The sequence below is a fragment of the Periplaneta americana genome, chromosome 6, assembly GCF_040183065.1.
Source record: "Periplaneta americana isolate PAMFEO1 chromosome 6, P.americana_PAMFEO1_priV1, whole genome shotgun sequence".
In the NCBI taxonomy this organism is placed as follows: domain Eukaryota; kingdom Metazoa; phylum Arthropoda; class Insecta; order Blattodea; family Blattidae; genus Periplaneta; species Periplaneta americana.
Genome location: NC_091122.1, coordinates 67405849 through 67426076, shown reverse-complemented (window position 1 = coordinate 67426076; position 20228 = coordinate 67405849). Strand labels below are relative to the sequence as shown.

The 20228-nt window shown below is 33.1% G+C and overlaps 1 protein-coding gene across 2 annotated transcripts in view; it reads left to right on the top strand.

The window, feature by feature from the left end:
- Remo (Remoulade) overlaps positions 1 to 20228 on the top strand; it is a 180364-nt gene that overhangs the window by 44217 nt on the left and 115919 nt on the right. For both annotated transcript variants that reach the window (XM_069828272.1, XM_069828271.1), the window contains exons 10-11: positions 5716 to 5871; positions 16861 to 17013. In XM_069828272.1, coding sequence (XP_069684373.1) covers positions 5716 to 5871; positions 16861 to 17013 — 309 coding nt within the window. The remainder of the gene's footprint in view (positions 1 to 5715; positions 5872 to 16860; positions 17014 to 20228) is intronic.

Here is a 20228-nt window from a genome sequence, read left to right as displayed (position 1 = left end):
TTCAATTATATTATTGTCTAATACAAGTTTACATCTTAGCGGATGAGTTCCTTGAAATGCCATAGCTTTGGTTTTATTTTTTGATATATCAAAATTGTAATTAATAATTATTTTATGGAGTTCAAATAATGCTCTTTGTAGTGTGTCTTCATTGTCAGAAATTATTACTTGGTCATCTGCATATAGGAGTGTCATTATAAAATTCTTCCTGTTATAATCAGAGGATATATTTAAAATGTTTAGCCGCTGTTTCCATTCTCGGATTGCGTTGTCTAGGTATAAATTAAATAAAGTGGGTGATGTACAGCACCCTTGTCTTAGACCGGTGTTAATACTTGTTGTTTTAAAATTTCCACCTCTTTCTTTTACACATATAGTTGTACCTTTGTATATTTCTTTAAATGTTTCAGTAATATGATTTGGTATACCTCTGTTAACCATTATTTCCCATAATTTTTTTCTTTTCACTTTATCAAAGGCTTTTATGAAATCTATGAATATAATATATGTTGGACAATTAAATTCTCTCCTTTTTTCTATTATTTGTTTTATAGTGAAAATGTTATCAGTGCATGACCTTCCTATTCGGAAACCTGTTTGTTCTTCTAATAAAATTGTTTCAATAATGTTGCGAAGCCTTTGGTTTAGAATTTTTGTATATAGCTTGTAAACACTATTTAACAAGCTAATCCCTCTGTAGTTTTCCGGTTTAGTTTTATCACCTTTTTTAAATATTGGTACAGTTAATGAAGTTTTCCATTCTTCTGGTATTTTCTTTTGTTGCCAGCATTGATTTAAAATATTTAGCAATCTAAACTTCATTCCATCAGGTATATATTTCAATAGTTCTGTATTTATTCCATCCTGTCCCGGAGCTTTCTTATTTTTAGAGTTCTTTATAGCTTGTTCTAATTCCCAAAATTCTAAATTATCTATTTCAGTTTTGACTCTTATCTCAGGTGTGTCTAATTCTATTTCTTCTTCATATTCATTAGTCCATAAATTTTTACAATATTCAAGCCATAAGTTGTAGTCTAATATTTGTAGATTTGCTATATCTTTTTCATCTTTGTTCAAATGTTTCATTATTTTATAGGCCGTTCTTTGTCTTCCGTGTATATCATTTTCTATATTAGAGATATATTTATCCCAGCTTACATTGTGGGCTTCTCTAATCATTTTTTTTGTATCTTTGCAACAGTTTTTATACATTTCCAAAGCTTGAGGTGTTTTATTTGATAGCCAGGTTAAATATAATAATTTTTTCTTCTTTATTATATTTTCTAATTGTTCATTCCATATGTATAATCCCTTTTTCTTTCTTCGTAATTTCCTTTTCCCTAATACTTCAAAAGCAGCTTTTTCTATTATTTCTTTAAACTTTGACCATTCCAGTTCTATGTGTTCGCTAACAGCATTTTGATCCATATATAATTCTATTCTAGATTTATAAAGTGTTCTTATTGATTCCTCGTTTAGTAAATTGGTTTTCCATCTTGTATCTTCTGTTTGATTTCTTGTACGATTTAATTTGTACCATCTTGTTTTAAGGTCCACCTTTCCTCTCACAAGGAAGTGATCAGTGCTAATATCACAACTTCGTAGAACTCTTACATCTCTGAACAGTTTGGATAGTTTTTCGTTCGCAATAAAATAGTCAATAATAGATCTTAATCCTCTTGCAGACCATGTATATTTATGTATCTCTTTGTGTTTAAAGAATGTATTTTCTATTCTCATTTTATTTAAACTTACAAAGTCTCTTAACATTTTCCCATTCTGATTTAGTGTTGGTTCTCCATTTATTCCTATAATGTCTTTAACAGGTGTATTTCCTATTCTTGCATTCAGGTCACCACCGATAACTATATAGTCGTTCTTATTTATTCCATCTAGTACTGCTTGTAACTCATTATAAAATATATCCGTCTCTTCTTTCCTGCCTTCGTCGGGTGAGTAAACACCTACTACTGTTAAATATCCCCTCTCTATTTTAAAACGACATGTTATTATACGTTCGTTTTGCCAGTTATAAGATTGTACTCTTCGTTTCCATTTTGAATTCATTATAATGGCCACCCCTGCAGATGCATGTTTTTCGATGGGTAATCCACTGTATATCATTGTATAACTATCTATATCACAACTTCCTTTTTGTTTCTTCTTGGTTTCTGATAATATGGCTATATCGATATGTTTATCTTTTAATTCTTGAATTAATTCTGTCTGTTTCTGGGCTAGTCCACGTAGATTCCAAGTTGCTAAATTTAGATGTTCCGATATACCAAATCGTTTATCCTTGTTTCGTTTAGCTATGGTTGTCTTCAGTGTATCCGTCCGATTTACCTTAATTTGGAACTGATCAGTAATTGAATAATCCCCTGGCTGCGGTACGAATGCTGCGCAGGTTAAGCTTAGTGATGGGGCTGCCATCTTACTGCCTCCAAGCCTGCAGGATACGTTCTTTGGAGTATCATCCTAGATGCGTTGCTTCCACTACAGCTTCCGAGTCGCATCCACCCGTTGTGAGTCTATCTTAGCTTCCCCTCTCCTCTTTCCACCCAGTAAGCTAGTGAACTAGACTTCACTGGCATGGCCGTCTGGTTCATTGGGTACTGAGCCCTTCTACCACGGCAAGGTGAGACTCCCAGAAGGGAACATCATTAATCGCGTGCAGTAATTGTGGCATCTTTCAGAATTCGTTGTACACTTGTACTGCTAATTCCCACTTCACATGCACATTGCGTAGCAGACTTCTGTGGAGAATAACAAATCTTTCCAACACAAGAGCTGACAAAGCAGGACTTGTAGCTATACGCGGTCTTCCCAATCTTCCTTTGTGAATATCACAAATCGTTCCATGCGCCTCAAACTTGTCAATAATGTGTTTAATTGTTAGGCAGGTGGGGGGGTTCTGTTACGTACTCCCGCCTCCACTGACGCTACACTTCAACGGCATTATCAACCCTCATAAACGACTTCAGAATGCATTTTCACTGCTCGAATGTCAAGTGTGCTCCAGCCATTTTGTTTTCTCACTATTGTGATGAAAGTACTGATATCTGTTGAGCAAAAGACCATACTACAACATACTCGTAATTCAAATCAATTGACAGTATCAATATCCCGATACAGTCTGACAAAGAGTGTATACATTTTTTTTGGCAGACTCTGTATTATAAGCTCGGTAACTCCAAACTTTTAAGTTCAATTTTGCATTAAAGTGAACATTCTGTCACAAGACAGAAGTGATGTGGTAGTGGTATATCTGAAACTGAAACTCATGATAAATACATTATTATATTTCCAGTGAAAGTTCTCCAGCAATATGGTTAAGAGCTGCATGAATATCCCTGGTTTGTTGATTGTTTCAGATTGTAATTTTTTGTAGTATAGTTATCCTGAATATTAAAATATCTGTTTCTTTAAGAAGCCTTTTTCTCTGTGTTCAAGTTTTGGTATCAGTGAGAAAATTGCAAGAAAAATGTGTTTTCTTGAGGGAAATTGAAGGGGATGTTTTTGAGATTTTCAAAAATTAAAATTTGAACATATATCACAGTACATTTCAAATGAAAGTCTACATATTGAGCTTTAAAGTGATACGGAATCAGCTTTATAGCTATAAGAATTTTGGAGTTAGACATTTTTATTTCTCAAGATGCACAGTGTGCAATTTTTTCGATCTAGGTGGACAAAAATCAAATTTAGACTTGTTTAGTTGTGCATAGGTGAATATAAATTCATGTTCTTTAACATTTGAATAATGTTGTGGGTAATAGCTTTTACTCATATATCAGAGGCAAACTATATTATAAGGGTATAAACTTTGAGTTCGTCCTATCACTTGTAGCTCTGGTTCAGTCGTAGAGAGAGAAGCTTTACCATGTGAGTGAAAAAGAGCCAATTTTTAGTGATTTATTGTGTTGTGAAACATAGAATTTGTTCATATAGGTACGTTCTTACAAATGTAACTTCAATTACAAGTTTATAAAGTATTTTCCTTCTTACAGTAGGGTTTAAATATTACAATTGAAAAACTTATGTTTCTAAAGTTCTCCAAATATAATGCGAGTTTTAGTATAGCCGGTCACGTCCGGTTACAACAATTATGTTACCATTTAATACAGCATCATTTAGAGTGTTGAATCCTTGTTTTAAAGTTTGCACGTTCTTGCGCATTTATCAGTAATTAATTTTTTTCAGTGGTGGGGCGTACAGTAACTGTTCCATGTTTGGCTGTTCCTGATTCAATATTGAAAGCTCTTTCGTCACTGGAAAACGTGAACATATTTCTGGAACGTACTATACTCACTAACTCAGTACTGTTTACTATATGCGGTCTTGGTTCTGTATGGAGGACAGTTGGAACTTCATTAGTAGAAGGGGTGGGAATGAAGTACAATAACAAACTCAGGTACAATAAAAATTGAAGTAAAAATAAAATGATGTCCCTGTATTTTTTGTGCACAAACTAAGTGGAACTACTCCTTTTAGGGATGCACTTAAACAAAATTAATAAATTCTCTCCTATCTAACAGATTTTTATGAAACTTTATCCAGAAGTTTCAGGTGGAATATATTTTTTTGTCTACAAAGTCAGATTATGTTTTATAAGAGGAATTGCCTCTTTATACTGGTGCATTTAGACAAAATTAACAACTTCTCTCCTATGTAATATATTTTTATGCAACTTTGTACAACTACTAGGCCTACAGGTAGCATACAGATGTAATCAGAATTTGTACACAAAAAATATATTCTACGTGTAACTCCTGTACAAAGTTTCATAAAATCTGTTATTTAGGAGAGAAGTTAATCTTGTGTAAATGCACCCCCTGTAAAGGGGTACTTCCTCTTTTGGAACTCTAAGTACAGTTTATACACAAAAAAATATATCCTACCTGTAACTTCCGTACAATTTTCCATAAAAATCTGTTAGATAGGAGTGAAGTTACTATTTTTGTCTAAAACCACCCCGTATAAAGGGGTAGTTCCTTAGTTCCTCTTACACAATCGTAGTCAGACTTTGCACACAAAGAATATGTGCACTCTATAAGATCTGTACAAAGTTTCATAAAAATCCTTTGGAATGCAGAGAAGTTATGAATTTTGTCCAGTTATATTTGCGTTATTGCACACTGTGAGATGTGGGGAAAATCTGGTAATTTTTCATTCATTGACGAATCTAAACAAAAAGAATCTATACAGTAAAAAAAATCCTAGAATTTGTACTGTTTTAACACCATGAGTACATTCAAATATCAAAACATTAAGGAAATCTGGAATATCAGGGTAAAAACATCAGAATGTTTGATTTAACATGGAATTACCATTTGAGAATATATCCTATTCAGTGTGCTGAAGAAGACCTGGGGGTAACTAAAAACAAAATGTGAAGGAAGTACCGGTAATGTTTATGTAGAGGTTGTTGAAACAAGAGGATAAGAATCGTAAAATGATTAATGTTCTTGTTGCCTCATTGACTCTCGTTTTCTGAAATCCCAAATGGTTTACTCTTAAATAAATAATTTTTAATTATCAGAGCTTTCTCTATATGCTGTCGGTTATTGTACACTGTAATGCTTAATAAGCATACTTTTGTCATATTGTCATATCGGTATTATTAATTTATTGTTAAGAACAACAGCAATAGCTTTCTTGCAGGTTTGCTGGTACATAATGTTCAATGTAAATGTATTCTTTTTAATTTTGTAGGTTAATCTAAGTGTGGCGAAAGGTAGTGTGCTTGAAAGTGCAAAGAGGCTGAAGAACTTCACCAACAATGGCAAGCAACTTCGAGATAAAATGGATGTTGTTTTCATCTCCAGAACTGTAGAAAACTACTTGGATTATGTTACTAAAGAGAAAGAGGTAATTATAAGCATGGATATTGTCTATTCATTTAGTAGTCTCTACATCATAATTATATTGATGGAAATTATGTAATAAAATTACATTAAAGCTTTTTCCAGCTCTATTTATTACGAAAAAGGTTGCAATCTTTTAATGCGATATTTTAATGAACCAAGTTACACAGTTTCAAGAGCAGGTTCCAACATATGCACGCATACAATGTTTTTTCTAAAAAAAACAAGTGTTTATAATGATGTTCTTTGATTGTACATGCATGAAACATTTACACCAAGAATGGTCTAGCTGAGTGGTAATGTCACAGCCTAACATATGTAAACCGTAAGTTGCAATCTAGTTCAACTCCTTCCTTTTATTATAATTTTGCTTTTAGTAATTTGTATTTTAATATCAGTACTATATTGATATGTTTTCACTAAATCTTGCATATGTTTCGACACACTTTATGCAAGAAAATAACGAAACTATTGTCACTAATGGTGGACACAGTGATATTAGATGACCATCTTGGTTTCTAAAAAGGAACATTGTATACAGATTGCATATTTATTATCAACTTTCAGAGAAAAACGTAGAGAATACAATTTAACAACCTTCTTTGCATTTATAGACTATAAAAAGGCCTTTGATAAAATGAATCAAGAAAAATTAAAAATTTTAATTGGTAGGGGAACTCCTTCCCATCGTATAAGAGCCATACAGAATTGATACAAAATCAGTAAAATTCAGATTGAAATACAAAATAGCGAAAGTATACATATTTGTATATTGCAGTGCATATGAAGGGAAGGCATATGTCACTGTTGATAGTGATTCGTCCATCGGATGGGGACGTTAAGCCTGGTGGCCCCCTTGGTGTTATTCGACAGGATTAGGCTATGTGCCAGCACTGGGTTTCCCCTTCTCCCATCCTCACCAATTACCTACACTACACTTACACGAACACTTAACATACACTCACCCTAGTACACAACATAACTCTTCACAGATACACATCACGCATAACTTGGCCCGCTGAAGTGGTGTGCAATTTGAAAATGGATCACAGTCCTGCCATCTGTCCACAGTATCTGGAACCCGAATCACACAAAGTGAAGTGGGTAGGCATTAAACACACACACACACAAACATATTTATATATTTCTCTGCACCGTAAATCTTGCACAGGATATCATTTCTGTGTTTCAGTTTCCCTGAAAATTCTTTGCATAGTTTGAAGTTCGTGATAATTGTTAACATTGACTTCACATATTATGTTGACTATTACACTTTTACTACGTTATACTACTTTTGACCAATAAAACGGTACGAAAGGACGTCTTTCAACCAATCATGGCTACTTATCGCACAATTTTATCGCGTCCCTAGCATTTGTTTAATTTTATCGTGTCCCTAGCATTTGTTTCTTCATTTGCCAACATTTCAAACTGCATTGGTCTGGATGTCAAAAAAAAAACAGAAAATTACAAACCACTCCAGTCGATACACAGCACTTTCAAATATGACTCACATTGGCATTCAAGAACAAGAATTAATAAAGATCACTGGTCATGCATCTTCCCCGAAATCCTATTTACAAATAAATGAAGAGCACCATTCGGAAATCCTGAATAAGTTGAGTAATACACCATGTATATCAACGAGTTCACTTCTTTTACGCACACGTCCAGTATAACATCAACTGAACCACCAACCACTAAAACATTCAAATTTGAAAATTGTACTTTCAATATTTGTTCCTTTTAAAATTATTCATGTTTATTTTTTATGTCATAATCGTTAATTAAAACTTTCTTGTTTATTTCATCATTTCTAATTAAAACTTTTCTAACACTTGTTTATATTATTTAGGTTATGTTATAGCTTCTGCTGTATGATATTATGGATAGTCACATATCAGAGATTATTTAATACTAAGATTTATTGAAAATCATCTGTCAAGTGACGTTGATTACTGGGATCCGGATATTAAAGCGGAATGCAATGTTTTAATAAAAATGAAACTGAATCAACAAAGCCTTCTTGACTTATAGTAACCGTCCACAGAGTTCAATGAAGATTTCATAGTTGGCACAACTGATAACAAGAAAACAGCTAAACATAACACACTACTGCCATCTAGCGTAATATTTGTAATTTTGAGATGGTACAATAATACATTTGAAGACAGTTGTATTTTCGTAAGTTAATTAATATTGTATTGGAGTACTTCATTACTTCTAATCTTCATATACTTTCTTCTAATCGTGTAATAGGCAATTAAATCCCACTAGAGTTTTGATTTTCTCTAGATAAATCAAAACCTCTATTGAGATTACTGTTGATAATCTTAATCTTTGAGATGACCACAACAAACTTATACATGAGAATACTCGCTCCACAGATGCATTACTGCCAGTGAATTCCACCAGTGTTCCTAGTTCCACAGAGGGACAATAGTTTTCTGAAAAATGGAAATATGTTTGAGTTCATCCCTCTGATTTGAAATATTTCTTAGAATCCTGTTCTTCCTTCACTGTTTCAGTAGATTATTTCATTATGCTGGCTGCACAGACAACATTTATGAAGACTTTTAACTATCAAACGGAATGTTTCTGGACATGGGTTCGTATCTGAAAACTGTTCATATTGATCACTTCTACCACCCCTAAAAGTTTTGCAACAAAGCTATGGAATCTTCCAGTATACGACACATTTTAGTTGTGTTAGTTTATTTATACGAAAGCAATCCAGAAAGTAAGTTTCCCTGGGGCCATTTGCGGAATAAAAACACAATTTCAAGGAAAGATTTATTGGAAAAGGTACAGCAATTATTGATCTATTTTTCAACATGTTCCCAATCGGACTTGAGATGTCTGTCATACTGTGGGATCAACTTTTGTATTCCTGTGTTGTAGAAGTCTGCCAACTGGGATCGGAACCAGTGTGTGTCAGCTGTCTGCACCTCTCTGTTGATCCCACTGTGTGACAAATTTCTCAATTCCGGTGGGGAATATGTTGAAAAATAGCTCAATTAATTGCTCTATCTGTTGTATGTATGTGTATTTCACACTGCAATGGGTACATACCTGGTGGCAGTGGTAACTAATTACACTCAATAATGACAATAATAAACTTATTAATTAAAAATACAATTAATAATAATACTAATAATTAATACTAACAATAATTTATAATAATAATAATAATAATAATAATAATAATAACAGGGAACATCCTAAATTAAATGAAGCACGATCACTTAAAATAACATTTAAAGTAAATATAATTTATATCTTAAACTTATGTTCGAACTAAAACCCACGAGTATGATATGTTCATAAATGCACAAGTACCTTTCAACACTACACTCATTTCGCTGTCAACTCACTCACTGCACTGGAACTACGACACATTTCACTGATTCTATCCTGATTTCACTAACACTTCAGAAACATTTCACTGTTCAAATACTTTGCACTGCCGCTATAAACTATAAAGCTTCACTGACAGGAACACGTTTCACTTACACAACACACTTCACTGACACAACATAATTCTTCACTGATACAACACTTCAATAACAAAATATTATTTACACCCTTTAAATACTGTGTATAATTACCGTCTATTAGTAAAGTCCTTAAGCCTATTTTTAAATACATTTTTGGTTGTTGGTAAAGCCTTTAGTAAGTCTGCAGGTAAAGCATTCCAGTCCCTGATAGTACGATTGAGAAAAAAAAACGTTCCAGTGTCCGTCCTCTGTCTTCTTTCCCTCAATAAATCATTCCATGAAATTGGTTTTTCTTTCTGTAAACGGCGCCAGGGAAACTTACTTTTTGGACGCGCCTCGTATATCATTTGGTGATAACATACAAGACTAAGTAGGATACAGTGGTAGTCGATTACAGTGAGACCTCAAGATGCTCGGCAAAGTTATTGTTACAATGAACTTTTCGTTATATTCAAATGTTACAACTAAGTTGATGAATGCCACATATATTAATTGAATACCCCCCCCCCCCCCGGAATATTTCCACCACTGTAGTATTACCTAAAAGAAGACTATTAATTATGAATAAGGGACTGTAAAGGCATTTCTTAAGTTACGAATAGCTGGGTTAAATGGAAGAAATTTGCTTTTAAGAGCACTACATTCAGCGTAACAAGTACTGTGAACTCCTTCCGAGTCACGCTCATGGTGGTAGCAGCGCCGCGTTGCGGCGGATCTGTGTAAACTCACAGAGTGCGTACACTATTCTATTCGTCCTGATAAAAGTAAACAATAATTTACTTCTTGCATCAGCGCGTTATAACGAAATTGGTCTTAAAATTTATTTGTTAAAGACATTTATTTATTTTGAAATACTTAATATCGCCTATATGACAGTGCAAAAGCATACTGACGTTATGAATTATAACTGACTTCTTCTTACAGGTTGTACTTGTATAATACTTTCATTGTACAGTATATTGATAATATTTATATGATTTTTTATGATGGACTGCTGCCTGTGTTAGTGGAATACATTTTAGATTCAACTTTTCTTGCAGAATTTTACATCATTTGAAAATCAGTTTAAAAATTGTTGATTTAAAAATAATTGTAATTCTGTTACAGACATCCATACATTATTTTGAAAGTGATTCACTGATAAGTCAAATTAATGTAATTCTATTCTAAGAATAATGCAGAATATTGACATAATTCATTTCTTAAATTTTCGTGATAAAGTGTCTACATAATATTGTATATTCTGATATCAAATCTCAGATATTTATTCATATGTTTGGCCAACATACAGTACATGTTTATCTATTTGCCTGATTTTTCAATTATGTAGACTATATTCTCCTAAATAAATGAAACAATTTTGTTCATTTTCGTTATTTACAGGCGAGTTTGTCTGCAAAGAATGGACATGAAATGTTAGAAATTTTACTGAAAACTTATTTAAAAAGAACCATGGATGATAATAATACATTATATTTGAATGAAAGCATATTTAAAAAAATGATGCATGATAATAATAGATCATATTTGAAATATTTTTTATAGATTTCCCTCCTGTGTACCATTTATATTAAAATATGATCAAATATGGACCTTTTTATAAAAAAAAAAATCAAAACAACAGTGAAGAAGCAATAGATGTTTTCCTTAAAAATGTATTATATTTACTGTATCCAATTAGTGTGGTACATGCAATGAAATTTAATATGTTACGTAATAATGTGTAATGAGGAAGATGAGCAATTTCACATTCCTGTATTGTTTATATTCTAAGGTAAATACAGTGTTGCTGCTAATATGCTGAGATTTTTATACTTTTGTCACAGTCTAGTATATACAGTCACGAAGCTCAATACTTAGGGAATATGCATCCATAGATAGTTGCTAACCACTAGGATCGCTACTATCTCCTCATTACAGACAATGCGAAATAGTACTGGCACAGTCTATTGTTCCTAGTACCCTCAACAACTCGAGTTTCGTGACTGTATATATTAGACTGTGCTTTTATGTTGTATACATATTTCTTGGAGAATGGCTATCCTGACTTCAGTTTTTCATTATTTCCCAAGTATCTCCAGGCAAATTCTGAAATAGTACCAATAAGGCTATGACCTGCTTTCTACCCAATCCTATAACCCTTAAATTATAACACTTCATATATCATAACTAGGGCTCCGAAATTGATGACATAAAAATCAGAGAAAAATGACCTTATATTTCTGAAAATATGACATTGAAATTAAAAAAAAAAAAGACCATGATTTTAATACTAAAATACAAACAAAATTCCATCTGTAGAAAATACATTGTCACCAAACTCGAACACACTAACTGCCGCAAAAAATACTTTATCTGCTTTGTTTTGTTTTCGGCATTTTTACGCCTTTCACATGTGTGATACAGTATGATGACTGTGGGCACTGCAGCTGCAGTATTTGTTCTGTTGCGTTGAGTGGGAGAAGCATGTAACACACGTGATCAGGAGTCAAGGCTGATGCAACCATAAGGAAAATTCCTGCATGATTTAATTGAATTGCTTAAGCAATCTGCAGTAGGTTCTCGAATAATAGACTAGAACCGTAAAAAAAAAATAGTCCATTAAGAAACAGAAAGGGGCAAAAATACAACAAAAAGTAGAACATTTCCGTAAAAATGACCAATAGACAATAAAAGACCGAAAATGCAAAGTAAAAGTAGGCTATATTGGTTCGTGTTGAAGTAAAACGAGTTTATATTACATTCAGCATTGTTTGTGATGTCTCAGAAAAAATATGATATTTCATCAACTTCAGAGCTCTAGCCATAACTCATAAGTAGAGACGAGAATTTCATGCACTATAAAATCCCAAAATATGCATTCATGCACTATCAAACTATGAAACATGCACAATCAAGCGAAAAATATATTAAAATATGCACTTTCATTTTTGTTCCATATTTCTTATTTCCCTTCACTTTTTTTTTTTGCAAAGTTAACGACTAATAACATTTCTAAATTGGTTTCTGTGAGTTTCCTGTGTTTGTCAGTCAATATGTTTTTGTAGGCAGAGAATAACCCCTCTACATCGCAAGAAGTTATGGGTGGAAACTTAAATGAACATATTTGTGACAGTGTCAGGTCAAATTCTTTATTCAAGTTTTCAGCACAAATAACCTTCGCTGAACAAAAGAATCCATAGTTCGGGTTCGCGTTTATGATGCTGTCCAGTTTATTATAAAGGAAGTTTTGTTATGTTTTACAAAGAACAACTGTCATAGAATATTCGGAAACAGAATAGCAGTGCTTACCTCTTTAATGCAACAATCGCAGAATACATCCCCATATGATCTAATAATATCCTATCCTTTAATCCACTGTGCAAGGAGTATACTTTTGGGACCTTTAATTGGAGGCATATTAGAACCACATTAACACATGCAAACAGAATAAACAACATTAACCACTTACGAGGTTCACACACTGCAAAGACAGAAGAATTTAAATTGCTATTGGTACTGGACTCTCTACTATTCTCACAATATCCAATGTAATAAATCCATTTATGACATGCAGTCTGTAGAGGGTCGTCGGTAAAATGTTGTAAAAGTGAACTTCCATCCAGGGAAAGGTCCTCTAACATTGTATTTTGAAAATCTTAACACTTTATTGAATTTTTATGTTATTTAGTTTTTTTTTCTTTTCCTTCTTCAATCCTGATTCCTGAAGCTAAAATGAGGCACATGAAAATCGAGAAACTGTGGTGTCCACTCAAAATATTAAAACATATATTTAAACTGAATGTAATTTACATTATATGCATGTTTAAGCTAAAAATTGCTTAAATATGCATTATGCATGTTTTTATCCTCAAAAAAACCAAAACGTGCAAATATGCAAATACACATATTTGGAACCAGAAAGTAATGAAATGCATAAGTACTAAGTTTGAGCTATGTCCTATGTTCGTATAAAAACATGCATTTGCATGAAATTCTCGTCTCTACTCATAAGCTACCTCCTGTGACAGAGTAGTCATCTGTTCGGTAAGTAGTGCACAAAAATGGCCAGAGACAGAGAGTTGTGGTAACAGTGCAGAATATGTGGGGAATCTTACTAAAAAAAATTAACTTATCACAGCTTATGTTTGCACTACTTATTTAGATATATTCATTTGCATTTCTTATTAATTACTCAGAATTCTGTTCCATCAGCTGTGAAAATTTTTACAGGAGAAATGGAAACAATAATAGGTGACTTGCTTCTTCAATACAAAATTCATGTTGTGTGTTCTAAAAGGAGAGTTTTCTCTTGTGTAATTGTGTACAGTAAAGCTTTTCTTAATGAGCAGTCTCATTAAATTACCATCCTTTTTACAGATTAAAATATTCTGGAATAATTTCTAACAGCCATAAACTCAGTTTATTTACGTGGTAACAGTCTCTTACTTCTCTAAAATAACCATTTTTGTTCATAGTTCTTAGGAATTTCCTATCCCCCTCTCGCAAAATAGTATACATATATAGCATAGCATTATCTGTAAGTAAAGGATTAAGTACTCTAATAATCCAATGACTTATCACTCACATCTTATTCTACAAAGAGTACTTTTTAGCTGTATAAAGAACATTACTTACTTACAAATTGCTTTTAAGGAACCTGCAGGTTCATTGCCGCCCTTACATAAGTCCGCCATCAGTCCCTATCCTGTGCAAGATTAATCCAGTCTCTATCATCATATCTCACCTCCCTCAAATCCATTTTTATATAATCCTCCCATCTATGTCTCAGCCTCCCCAAAGGTCTTTTTCCCTCTGGTCTCCCAACTAACACTCTATATTCATTTCTGGATTCGCTCATATGTGCTACATGCCCTGCCCATCTCAAACGTTTGGATTTAATGTTCCTAATTATGTCAGGTGAAGAATACAATACATGCAGTCTGCGTTGTGTAACTTTATCCATTCTTCTGTAACTTCATCCCTCTTAGCCCCAAATATTTTCGTAAGAACCTTATTCTCAAACACCCTTAATCTCTGTTCCTCTCTCAAAGTGAGAGTCCAAGTTTCACAACCACACAGAACAACCGGTAAAGAACGTTATCCTCTGTAAGTAAAGGATTATACCATTGTCCTGCCTATTTTCTTTATATAGAAACCTTTGATGGTATTTCCCTCTGCCATACTTGTTTCCCAGGTTTTCATAATTACCTGCAGTCACTGTTTCAGGTTAACATCATTTGTATTTTAAGTCTAAGGAACAGATTCTTACAGTTTGTCAAGAACATAAAAATAGACAAATAAAGAGAAAAATGTTAGAAAATATTTGACACATAAATAAGACCAGTTTTCTGTGGTAGCTTAAAGTCTAATGTCTTCATACAATAGTTCACGACACAGAATCTTGCATTGTACAATAATAACGTATTATTTTTGTAACCCTTAATTGCATCTCTTCAAATTTAAATAATGTAGGCATATAAGGATGTTTGAGAATAAGGTTCTCAGGAAAATATTTGGAGCTAAGAGAGATGAATGGAGAAAGTTATACAATGCAGAACTGCATGCATTGTTTTCTTCACTTAACATAATTAGGAACACTAAATCCAGACGTTTGAGATGAGCAGGGCATGTAGCAAGTATGAGTGAATCCAGAAATGCATATAGAGTGTTAGTTGGGAGACCAGAGGAAAAAAAGACCTTTGGGGAGGCCGAGACATAGATATTATTATTATTATTGTTATCCAGATATTGAAACCCTATTTTACTCTTTGGTATATTAGGGTTGTAGTTTGTTACATGTGAAATACATTATGTAGAGATAATACACAATTTTAAAGAAGTAGTAGCAGGCATGAGTCATAGTTACAATATAAATACACTAATTAATAGACAGTAAATAATACTAAATACGTTATGCAATAATTACATTCAGTTAAAACAAAATTAAATAAAATTAGAAATTATATTCGAAGGTGTAGAGAGATTGCAAGAGTATGACATAAATTTGCGATTTTATACATAATTTTAAGCAATAGTAAAGAGATAATGCACAATATTGACTTTGTTACAAATTAAACACCATATATATAGGTGGTTTGCGATAGTAAAGAAATAAAAACAAAATTACTTACGGTTACAAACTATATATATATATATATATATATATATATATATATATATATATTTATAGATAGGAGACATAGATAGGAGGATAATATTAAAATGGATTTGAGGGAGGTGAGATATGATGATAGAGACTGGATTAATCTTGCTCAGGATAGGAATCGATAGCGGGCTTATGTGAGGGTGGCAATGAACCTCCGGGTTCCTTAAAAGCTGTTTGTAAATAAGTAAGTAATAGTGTAATGTTAGTGATATCATAAAAAGTAAAACAAAAAAAAAAAATAGATGCATACAGAATTACAAATTAAATTGTTGGCATTATAACCAGAGATGTTTGAATTGATATAATATTAAAAAAAATGCTGTAATATATTGAATAACTTTTATGAAGTATATTATTCTTTCTTGAAGTAACATTTTTATTGTAGTATTCTTTGTCTCAATACACTATAAAATCTTTACATGCATAGTAACCAAAGAGAAAAAACAAACATAGTTGAAGAATACACATCGTTTTATTTTGAAGCTCATAACTAGTTACATTTACAACTGTTCAGTTTACTAATTTTAATTAAATATTAAAATATGTACAGGGTTGTTCCCAATCTCTGATAACGAATTTAAATGACGTCATGTGCGTCAGGAATCACACCAACAGTTGAATTGTGGCGAGAGGTGACAGACCAGTATTGAGTGATTTCATAATCAGAGTGCACAGTGTATCACAGTAGCAATGCCCAAGAAAAGGGAGCCTTTTTGGAGAGGTACATAACAACCCTTTCCGATGCCAAGTACAGTTACGTGAAAATAATAGGAGCCTGCAAAAAACGTGGTTTTGTTATTTCCAAGACAGGAATCTTGTGTACCTAATAAGACTGGAAAGCTTGGTTGGGATTAATTCCAGCGTGGAAAAAGCAAGCAAATCCATCCCCTGTACAAGTCGCCACACCCCACGAGATGATACAAATTAATTCCATATGAGCTTTACCAATCTTATTAAGTACACAGAAGATGCCTTTCCTGGAAATAACGAAACCTCGTTTATTGCAGGCTTCTTTTATTTTTATTTAACTGTACTTGACATCTGAAAGAGTTATTATGTACCCCTCCCAAAAAGGCTCGATTTTCTTGGGAATTTCTGCTGTTAGGCGCCATGCACTCTGACTATGAGATCACCCACTACTAGTCTGTCACCTCACAACTCTGTATAAACTTTTTGTGATTATTTTTTTGTTCTTTTTAATAAAATTACAACTGAAATCTTGTATTGAAGAAACATATACATACTTAAAATAATTTGAATATAGTAATAATAATCTATATAGGCATTATGCTTAGTTTATTATTGAGTATGTATTAACTTTGTATTGTGTTGATTTGTGTTGCCATAGTTGGGTTCACAACTTGTGGATATTGTAAGTACACTGATGCACCTGCCCAAAGACTTGCTGACTGCGGCACAAGTGGAGGATCGTGCATGTTCTCGCTTAGTCAGGGCTGTGGAGCTGGTGGCAGAATTCACTCCTTCATTGCAATCGCACAAGGTGGGATCTATTCACCTGCTCTTTGTATCTTAGCACGGTCCAGCACTTCTTTAGACTTAGAGTATTTATTTCTCTATTGTTTATCCATTACATTCATACATAGCGTAATATTCAATAAAAAGAAGCAAATTATTTATTTGAGGAGGTTTAACATCTATTTTTAATTTTGAAAGTGCATTATGCCATTCCACCATCAAAAACAACATGGCTTGGGCTGTTATGTCTGTTTTGTTTTCAAGATTTTTGTTGTTAAAACAATCCTTTCTATCCTCTTAGTGGTTAACCTGTGGATTTCGTACCCAATTGATCTATACTTATATATTTTGTGTGTATGTGTAGATTTCTTTATTTTATATTTATGTTACATGTGCCATTATTTATTTTTATGTAGTCATGTTTAATTTATATTATCTATTTTTAATTCTTTCCTTATTTCTTTGTTAGGTTTATGGTGGAGTAAAATGTATCTTACAAGTAGGCTAACCAGACAAGTGCAATAGTTCTAAGATATTTTCTGCTAAATGTTGCAGGCAAAATATTTATTGTTTTATGACAGAAGGAACTGGAACGATATAATGTATTTTTCAATTTTCTAGATCGTTCCGAAAATATATTTAAAAGATGGGGCAATAAGCAATATTCTCGACATAAACCCTTAGTATTACTTGACCAAAGCCAGTGGAGTCTTGCAGCCTGGAGCTGTGGCGCTACTGTTCCTTCGTTCGTAATACCACATCGCGATAGTTCTCATTACACCCGTGGCTCCACTCGCCTTGGTCAAGTAATAACTAGACATCGGATTTTTAGGCACTAAAAATAGCAGTTTTAGGCGCCTAAAATAAGCTCAAAATTTGTAAAATTAGGTTCTATTTTAATGAAAATAGGCATTTTAGGCACATCAAGGTATCATACTTATTTCTTTCACTGGAATTTTTAGTTATACACTAAAATACGTACAAAAAAGTATGTTTAAACATTAAAAAAGAATACTATATTATATTTATAAACAGAGCTGCACAAATTTAATATATTGAAACTAATGAAATAATGATTATTGATATCAAGATTACTCATTTTAAGTTATTGAAATTCAGTTCCATGCTCAGACTTTATTATAATTATCTGCACAGTACACCACCAAAATTTTTTCTAAATTCTCCACAGTTAACCTTTGCCTTTTGTCACTGAGAATCATTTTGAAAGCAGAAAAACTTCTTTCAACCTGATGCGAGAGGCGCAAATTTTAAATTAGGTACAATAGAAACATCAATACTTACTGGAACATTTACACTTTACCCCGATATCACTCTGGATACTTTTTCCAACAATGAAAATCCTACATTCTTATTTAATACGTTGTCCCACTTATTTTTAACTTTTTTCCCAGTTTCGCCCAAAGCAGAATGTATGTTCACTTGAGCTTCCTTTACTATTGCTATTTGGCTACAAAGAGATTGTTTTTCACGTTCTAATTGTTCAATGCTTGCAGGTATGAAAGAAAAGTTTGATGTTATATAGGCAATATCGTTTTTCACTCGTGAGTCATTCAGACAATCTTTCACTGCTTTCACACACGCTGCACTATCAGTTTCAGGTAATTTATCAATAACTGTGACCACTTCTTTAGAATACTTAGAATAATACACCACTGACTGAATCCAGGTTCCCCATCGTGTAACAACCGGCTGAGGTGGGAGTGGGATATCTGGAAAGTTCTCTCTGAATATTGAAATCCTGGATGGGGCTTTACAAAAACATTTTTTTGTGTTAGAAATAAACGAATTGACAAGAGGAAATTCATTCCGGATTGTTTCAGAAACCCTGTGAAGGCCATGTGCTAGACAGGTTACATGCGTGAGGTTAGGATAAAATGTTTTAAGAAGTGGAGCTGCAGCAACCATATATGAGGCAGCATCAGTACAAAACAACAGAACTTTAGAATCGTCTATATTACCTGAGTATAAAGACTGTATGCCTTTATTTACAAAATAAGCAATGGCTTGGCTATTCACTTTCGAAAGTTCCTTAACACATACGAGGTGTGGAATCGAAGGTCCATCAGGACTAAGTTTTCCTACTACCATATTTGCTATATACCTATTCATAGGATCTGAGGTTTCATCCACAGAGACCCATATGTAAGAATCACCTATATCCTCCCGAATGGAAGCTAAAGTTTCATTGTATATTCTGTCTAAGTAATTTTTTCTTAGGGTCGACTCAGATGAGATATTTTGTTTGCAGTATTTTTGTAAAAACTGTCTTAAAACCGGATTTTCAATTGCATTCCAGGGAATGTTAGCAGCAACAAACGCTCTGGTTAAATCAGCATAGAAATTGCTGCTGAGATTGGATGACGTAGGCTGTGTTAGTAAAGTTTGTTGCAGTTGATTTTTCTGCTGAGCTTTAGCCTTATGAGCCACTCCTTGCACATGCTGCTTTAGGTGGCACTTCTTTTCTTGCGAAATCTAAAAATGTAAAGTAAACTGAATTAAAATAAAATCCTAATTGTTGTATTGCCGTATTTCTATCACAAAGTTAGTGGGTTCGAACAATCAAAATTTTAATGACCTGCAAATACTTTAACTATCAGAATTTAAAAGGTTAAAGTGTAGTGGTCTTAAAAAGAATTATACCTCAGGATAGCTCAGTCAATGTATAAATATTATAGGCCTACTCATTAAAATTAATAGAATTTATATATTTCAACTATTGTTACATACCTGTTTGCTACAAATCTTGCATAATATTATTTTTCCATCATAAGTGAATTCTGAATATTCTGTTAGCCATTGCCGGATCAATGTAGATTTTGCACTTATATTTTTCGGCATTATCGCGTTAAACTTCACAGGAAAACGTCCTACCGCTCAAAACTTCTCAACACAAATAAGGTGAGGGAAAGAGCAACTGTTAACGAGCATTCAAATGAACAGTTGTTATTGAGATTCAATTGGACAAAAATACAAAGTTCCACTTATTGTTGCATTTCCTGGTAGTGTTAACACTAGGAGGGCCATTCTTTTAAATATTTTGTAACGGTTTACCCTACTAATTCGCAGTTTTACGACTTTTCATAAATATTTCAAAAACACTCTTTCTCCAAAAATTGTGATTTTATGACACTCTGAAGGGCAGTACTGCTAATCGATTTCAGACCGAAAACAGTCATTTTTATAGTATAGTATATCTCTGAATCGGTAGCAGCACATGTT